The 7,712-nt window shown below is 68.6% G+C and overlaps 3 protein-coding genes across 3 annotated transcripts; 1 reads left to right on the top strand and 2 right to left on the bottom strand.

The window, feature by feature from the left end:
- Positions 1–799: 799 nt before the first annotated feature.
- On the bottom strand, positions 800–2,035 carry MICPUCDRAFT_63756 (uncharacterized protein; the record flags this gene model as incomplete). The annotated part of the gene is made up of 1 exon (XM_003063360.1): positions 800–2,035. One exon carries the CDS (start codon positions 2,033–2,035, stop codon positions 800–802), a length of 1,236 nt encoding a protein of 411 aa, XP_003063406.1.
- Positions 2,036–2,502: 467 nt separating this feature from the next.
- Positions 2,503–6,895, top strand: MICPUCDRAFT_53007 (nit2-like protein 1; the record flags this gene model as incomplete). Its single annotated transcript, XM_003063158.1, has 3 exons — positions 2,503–3,093; positions 3,256–6,494; positions 6,672–6,895. 3 exons carry the CDS (start codon positions 2,503–2,505, stop codon positions 6,808–6,810), a joined length of 3,969 nt encoding a protein of 1,322 aa, XP_003063204.1. The 3' UTR covers positions 6,811–6,895.
- Positions 6,896–6,997: 102 nt separating this feature from the next.
- Positions 6,998–7,387, bottom strand: MICPUCDRAFT_53008 (gif-like protein; the record flags this gene model as incomplete). The annotated part of the gene is made up of 1 exon (XM_003063361.1): positions 6,998–7,387. One exon carries the CDS (start codon positions 7,385–7,387, stop codon positions 6,998–7,000), a length of 390 nt encoding a protein of 129 aa, XP_003063407.1.
- Between the last annotated feature and the right edge of the window lie 325 nt (positions 7,388–7,712).

Raw genomic sequence — 7,712 nt, forward strand, 5'->3', positions numbered from 1 at the left:
CTTTCCTCTCCGCGGCGGCTTTGCGCGCGGCCGCGGCGTCTTCTTGCCATCTCACGGCGGCCGCGGCGGAGGTCTCGCCGTCGTCCTGTTGAAAGGCGTCAGAAGCGGAGTTGAAAGGCGTCGAGGTGTGTCGGGATTGAAAGCGAGGGACCCTGGGCGGAGAGACGCGCCGGGAAAAGTCCTCAAGGAATGGCGTTCACCACGCCGACGCGGTCGTACGGGGGGAACCAGCGTGAGGAGAACGCGCCTTCTTCTCCGACGTCGGCGTCGGACACGACGGCCACGCCTTCATCCACGGCTCGCTCGTCATCTCGCGCAGCATCCGCGACGCGGTCTCGAGCATGTTCCCCCTGCACATAGGCGTCAGTTGGAGTTGAAAGGCGTTGAGGGCGGGTATTGAAAGCGAGTGCTGGGCGGAGAGAGAAGATGGGCAAAGTCCTTAAGGATCGGCGTTCACCACGCGAACGCGGTCGTATGGGAACCAGTGTATAGAACCTGCACATCGCGCCGATCGCGCACGACCACGCGGCGCCGCCGAGCGGCTCGCCGCCTTCTCTCGCGGCGAGAAAGATCCTCTCGACGAGCGCCGCGGACGCGGCGTCGCCGCGGCGCCCAATCACCGACGTCAACGCCGCGACCATATACGAGTCCGGGGTCACGCCGTCGCTCGCGAGGTCGATCGCGACTCTTCGCGCGAAGTGCGGGTCCTTGGTCCCGGTCGCGGCTTTGCACGCGGCGGTGAAGACGGCTTTCGGGAACCTGTGGGGTGAAGCGATCGGTCAGTCGAACGTCTTACCGGTCAAACGTTGAAAGGGAAGCGCGGGTGAAGAGTGACGACGGGAAAAGTCCTCAAGGAACGGCGTGCACCACGCGAACGCGGTCGTATGGGGAGCAGTCTCGCGCACCGTGCCATACGAATCGGCCGTGTCGAACACGTCGACGCCCGCGTCGTCGTTCGCCTCGCCGATCCGCCGCCCTCGTCGTCGCCCTCGCCCTCGCCGTCGCCCTCGCCGTTTCTGAACTTGTCGTACGCCTCCGCCGCGGCGCGAGGCCGCTTCCGCGATTTGGACGCGATCTCCAGCGCGAAAACCTCCGCGCGTCGTCGCCGCGGCGAATGCGAACGCCCGTTCTCCGAGCCGCCGCCGCCGCCGCCGCCGCCGCCTCCCGCCCGTCGAATCGCGTCCACGTCCACGTCCCCTCTCCGCGCCATCTCGTGCAGCTCCTCCCACATCGCGTCCGCGTCGTCGCCTCGCCCGCGCGTCGCGTCGTTCGTCCACGCCATCGCGACGAGCGTCGCGCCGCCGGCGTTTTCTCGCCGCGCGCGCCAGGATGCATTCTCCGGCGCAGCCACCTCGCGATAGATCCCTCGCGCGCTCGCGTGCGCGCCGTTCCTCCCGACGAGCCGTATCAGCTCCGCGGCGTCCGCGCCGTCGAGGAGGCGCAGCGCGGCGAGCATCTCCGGCAGCGACCACCGCCTGGACGCGTGTCCCCACAGGCGCACGACCCAGACGCAACGCTCGGGCGGGAGGCCCGACGCGTCCGACGCGCTCGCAATCGCCCGCAGCACGTCGTTCGGCGGCGCGTCGGCCTGCGCGAGGACCGCGTCCGTGCGTCGCAGCGCCTCGGCGCGGGGTATGCGCGCGTCGTCGTCGTCGTCGTCGTCGTCGGACGGCGACGACGACGACGTCGCGGACGCGGGCGCGGACGCGGACGCGGATTCTCGCGGAGGACCACGTCCGGCGCCGACTCTCGCGGACGTCCGCGAGGCTTTATCCGCCGCGCGTCGGAGCGCTCTCGCGGCGGCGCGCGGCGGCGGTCGCGTCCACGGCGCGCGCGCGCGCGTCATGCGCTCGCACGGCGCTCGCGCCGCCGCGCGAGACGCGACGACGGTCGCCCGCATCGTCTCTGCCGCCGCCGTCTCTGCCGCCGCGTCGGAGTCGTCGAGGATTCTCTTTCTCGAGTAAAGCGAGCACGCAGTTTTAGCAGTCGTACAACAACTATGATATGATAAAACGATTCCTACAAAAAAAAGCATCGGTCAGTTGAAAGGGGATGCAATCAAACGTTGAAACCAAAACGTTGTACGGGGTGGGTGAAAAACTTTACTGTTAAGGTTAAGATAGTCGATGCTGGCCGGCGCCTTTTTCTAGTTCCTTTTTCTCCGGCAGCTACTGTAGGGTTCAGAGGCAAGTTACGACACTTTGCGCACCGACCGCTTTCCGTTCGCGGACCCGACCGCGGAGTCGGGCTCGTCGCTCGGCCACACGCCCTCGCACGCGGGCGATCGCGCGTCGCGCAGACCTCGGGCGCGAAGCTCGTCTCCGCGTACGACGAGGCGCGCGCGCGCTCGACCGAATCCGCGCCTCGCCGGACGATATTTTCGTCTGCGATCGTCAGGAAAAGGAGCGATTCATTCATCGCAAAGAAAAGCGCCGCGCCGCGCTAGGTGACACTGGCTCCCATACGACCGCGTCGGCGTTGTGAACGTCGATCCTTAAGGACATGCCGCGCAAATCCGCGGCCGCCGCGCCGCCGCCGCCGCGCGCGGACGACGTCGCGAACGACCCCGACCTCGCGGACTTCCTCAAGCAGCTCGTGAACGTGGACGACGCGGGGGGGGATCGCTTTCTTCATCCGCGCGGCGCCGCGAACCCCGACGCGGTGTGGAGCGACCTGGACAACCTCGACGTCGCGGACAACATCGACGTGTCCCTGGGCGCCAGCGGCGGCGCGCTGGGCGCGGTGGCCGCGGCCGGCCACGTCCGCGCCCGCGCCGTCGACTCCCCCTCCCTCGCCAGCGTCGCGAGCGCGGACGTGAGAAGAGGCGGCGAGCGCGTCGCCGTCGCGCGCGCGGCGCGCGACGCGAGCGACGACAAAATCGGGAACGACGCCAGGGACTCCGACTCCCCGGCGAGCGTCGGCGGCGACCTCGCGACCGGCAGCGGCGGCAGCGGCGGGACCGGGTCGAGCGCGACGAGCGCGGTTAAGACGTTGGAGCACCTCGGCGAGACGCTCCGCGTGCTGAGCGACCAGCTCCGCGCGGCGCAGGCGCGTTCCATCTCACGCCGGTTCCCGTACGACCGCGTCGGCGTGGTGAATGCCGATCCTTAAGGACTTTACTTCCCGGCGCATCTCTCCGCCCACCCCACGGTTTCAATCCCGACACGCCTCCCTCGACGCCTTTCAACTCCGCTTCTGACGCCTTTGAACTCCACCCCGACATTCGTCGCTTTGTATGATGGAACGACCCCGCAGCGGCCGCACGAGTCGCCGCCCGACGCGAGCGGCGCGGATCGCACCGCGGAGGCGACGCAGCGGAGACTCGCGTCGACGCTGAACGACATCTCGGAACGCCTGGACGTCGGGTCGCTCGTACAGTTGTTCGTGCCGAAGCTGCAGTCGAGGCCCGGCGGCGCGCTCGTGATGTTGCAGACGTTTAAGGCGTTCACGCGCGTCAAGACGGTGCATCAAGAAAAGTTTTGGAAGTACCACAGGTTGTCCGAGGGATTCTTCTTCAACCTCTCCCCGGGCGGGGACTCGAACTTGTTGGGGCTCCCCGGGCGGTGTTTCCTCCACTCCAGAGCGGAGTGGACGCCGTCGGTGTGCTGCTACCAGCCCACGGAGTACCCACGGTTGGGATGCGCGATCGAGTGCCAGATGCACTCCACGATCGCGCTTCCGGTGTACTTCGACGACCCTCGCGTCCGCCCCGCGTTGCCGTTCGCCGTCATGGAGCTCCTCCTGGATCAGCAAGTCACGGACATGGGACGCGTGTTTAGCATCTGCGTCGGCGCGCTGCGCGAGAACGGTCTGTACACCGCGGGGACGGATCGCTTGGGGACGGAGGACACGATGCGCGCGGCGCTGGGCTCGAAGCTCTCGCGCGTCGGCGAGGGCAACGACGTCGCGCTCGAGAACATGTGCCACGCGCTCGGGTTCCCGCTCGCGCAGTGCTGGATCCCGAACGACGACGGTCTGCTGATCGCCGCGGGGGCGCCGTACTGCGTCAAGGACGCGATGGCGTTTCCGTTTCGTCAGATCTCGTCGCAGATCTCGTTGCTCAGCGGTCAGGGACCGGTGGGACAGGCGCACGAGCAGGGGACGATGATCTGGATCGACGACGTCCAAAACGGGAGCCAGCTGGACTGGCCTCTGCAGCACGCGACCGCGCTGCTCGGTCTTCACGGCGCGTGCACGTGCAAGATTTTGTTGCACCAAAAGCCGAACCGCGGCGGTTGCGGCGGGGAGCCGATCGAGGCGGTGTTGGAGGTGATTCTTCCGAGCAACTTGCTCATCGCGGAACAGCAGCGGCGCTGCGTCGAGGCGCTGTGGAACTACCTGCAGAACGCGCGGGAGTTGCAGATCGTGACCGTCGGCGCGGCCGCGGCGACGCGGGCGGCGGGCCAGGCGGCGCGGGGAGGAGGAGGGGTGAACGCGAACGCGAACGCGGCTCCGGGAGGCCAACCGGGCGCGGGCGCGGGCGCGGGCGCGGGCGGCGGCGGAGGGCCAAATTCGAAGTCGAGCGACCTGACCGCGGTCCACGCGGCCGTCGGGGGCGACGGCGGCGGCGGTCGCGCGCACGGCGGGAACTCGCTCGCGGGGATCCCGCTCCCCGGCGACGCGAGCGTGGACGAGACCGTGATGAACTGGGGCGTCACGCTAGAGATGTTGCAGCAGCACTTCAGCAAGCACCTGAAGCAAGCCGCGAAAGACTTGGGCGTCGGGTCTACGACGTTAAAACGCATCTGTCGACGGTACGGCATCACGCGGTGGCCGCGGCGGTCGCTGAAGTCGAAGCAAGGGAAGCTGCAGCAGGCGCTGAAGTCGCTGTACACCGCGGATGGCGCCGCGGCGCCCGGCGAACGCAGCCAGGGCGGCGGCGACTCCTCCGCGCACGGCGGCGGCGGCGCGTCCGCGATGTCGCTGGGAACGCGCGATTCGTTCATGACGGACCCGGCGAGCGGCGGAGACGGCGCTAACGACGCGTCCGTGCACGGCCCGAACGGCGGCGTGGGTTGGGGCCTCGGCGGGTCGCTCCCCCCGGGGGGTTTGTCGCCGTTGACGCGTCACGATTCCATCACGTCGTCTCCGCTGAGCGGACGAGCGCCGTGGCCGCCCGTCGGTGGTATCGCCGGCGGATCCACCCTGAGCGGCTTGAAGCGCGCGCTCGCGGCGGATCAGAACCCGTGGGGCGGCGGCGACGGCGGGATGCCGCGCCCCGGAAACGCCGGCGGCTGGCCCGGCGGCGACGGCGGCGGCATCGGAAAGTTCCAGAGAGGGTTCTCGTGGCACGGCGGCGACGTCGCGCGGCGCGCGCTGCATAACCAAGCTGCTGAAACTGAAACGCGCGAGGAGAGGACGTTACACGGTGAGTATGCGTTCGCGCAATTCGGCGGCGGCAACGCAAACGGGCGCGCGTGGTACCCGGACCAGGGCGCGTCCGCGCGCCCTTCGCCCGCGTTGCCCATCCCCGGGGCGTCTCACGCCGCCCAGCCGACGAACGAGGATTTCATGTGGAACTCGTTCGACAGCGGCACGACGCTCGCGTCGACGCAGGGCGGTTCCGTGCACGGCGGCAGCTTGCACGGCGGCAGCGTGCACGGGGGCAGCTTGCACGGAAACATGGGCGCGGTGGCGGCGCTCAACGCGGCCAACGCGACGCACTTCGCCGCCGCGTCGCCGCCGCCGCCGTCAGACATCGACCCGGGCAACTTCTTGATGCAGAGCGGGCCCGGGTCCCCCGCGGGGAGGCCCGGCGGGGCGCTCAAAGACGCCGCGGACGCGGACGCGGACGCGCGAACGGGCACGGGAACGGCGACGGGTCCATCCGGCGGGACGAAGACGAGCGGCGACGGCAGCGGTTCATCGTTCGACGCGGACAGCTCGGGGAAGACCTCCTCCGGGTTGTTGTCGTCGGGACGCGGGCGCGGCGGCGGCGCCGCGGGCGCGGCGGGCCCCGGGCCGGGCGTCGTCTTCAAGGCGTCGCGCGACGACGGCGACGGAGGAGGTCTTCTTCGCGTGCGGCTCCTGGGAGACGTCACGCACGCGGCGCTCGTCGATCGCCTCGCGCTGTGCCTCCGTCCTCTCGAAAGCGAAAGAGGTTTTTTTAAGATCAAGTACCAAGACGACGAGGACGAGTGGTGCTTGCTCTCGAAAGACTCGGACCTGGAGGAGGCGATCGCGTTCGCGAAGCAGCGCCGCGAGAACGCCGCCGCCGCCGGCGTCGCGACCGCCGACCTCGCCACCGCGCTCGGCCACGTGCGACTCAAGATCGAGAGCGGCGCGGTCGGTTCGCCCGCGCTCGCGAGTCCGACCGCCTCCGCGTGGGGGGCGCGAGACGTGGGCCCCCCGGGGACGCCGTCCGCGGCGCGCGCGTGCGGTGCGAGCGACGCGACGTTCACCGCGAAGATCTCCCTCGGCGACGGCGACACGATGCGCGTCAAGCTTTTGCCTTCGATGTCCTTCCGCGACCTCGCCGCGCGCGTGATGGAGGCGTCGGGAGACGCAGCGAGGCGCGTTCTTCACTTTTTCACACTGGTCCCCATACGACCGCGATCGCGTGGTGAACGCCGTTCCTTAAGGACTTTTCCCGTCGTCACTCTTCACCCGCGCTTCCCTTTCAACGTTTGACCGGTAAGACGTTCGACTGACCGATCGCTTCACCCACGCAGGACGCCCATGACGTTGACGTACACGGACGACGCGGACGAGTCGTGCGACTTGAGCGGCGACGCGGACCTGGACGAGTGCCGCGCCGCGTGCGCGAGTAGCGGGACGATACGCGTCCGGGCGACGTTCGGAGGCGGCTGACGACGTGCGGCGGTGAGGTTAATCTTCCGCGACGACGCGCGCGCGCTGTGCGTGTACAACAGATGATTCTGAGTTTATTTTTCGCAATTCGATTCGTTCGATCGCCGCTCGCGTCGCCCACCCTCACGCCGCGCGCGCGCGTCGCCGCTAGTTTAACTCCTCCGCGCGTTCGCTTCGCACGCGCGCATCACTTTGGCGCGGCCGCCGCCGCCGCCGCCGCCGCGTTCTGCGACGGCTGCGCGTCCGCGATCGCGGCGAGGTACATCAAGTTTTGCTGCAACCGCGTCTGGTACGTCGCGCAGTCGCTCAGCTTGCCGACGTTCTGGTTCTCCAAGATGGCGAGGATGAGGCTCTGGTTCTCGTCGAGGTACTTTTGTATGAGCTCCGTGGTGATCACCCTCTCCGCGGGCGGTGCTTCGGTCTTCGGCGCCTGCGGGGAACGGCGGCGTCGGTCAGCGGGAGGGGAGGGCGGGCGCGAGAGAGGACGAGACGACGGGATCTCGTCGCGCGCGGGGCGCGGCGTGGACGACGACGACGACGACGACGAACGCGATCGCACCTCTGCCGGGGCGGACATGACGCCGGGAGAGATGTTCGCGCGCGGCGAGGGTCCGCGAGCGACGAGGACGCGGCCGCCGACGAGAGCGCGCGCGCGCGAGGTGTGACGGAGCCCGGGTTTGAACGCGCGCGGAATTCGGCGCCGCGACTTCTTTTTCTGATGACGGCGACCTGACAGGTAGTCCCGTTCAGGGACGGAATTCCGTCCCTTTCCGGGCGAAAAACTGAGAATTTTCCCTATGGGCAATCAGTCGGAGTATGAGTAGTTTTCCGCTCCGTACTCATTTTTTGGTGATTTTCCGCCGATTTTCCGTCGAAAAACGGCGGAAATTCGGCACTGTGAC

This window comes from Micromonas pusilla, assembly GCF_000151265.4.
Source record: "Micromonas pusilla CCMP1545 genomic scaffold MICPUCscaffold_14, whole genome shotgun sequence".
Taxonomy (NCBI): Eukaryota; Viridiplantae; Chlorophyta; class Mamiellophyceae; order Mamiellales; family Mamiellaceae; genus Micromonas; species Micromonas pusilla.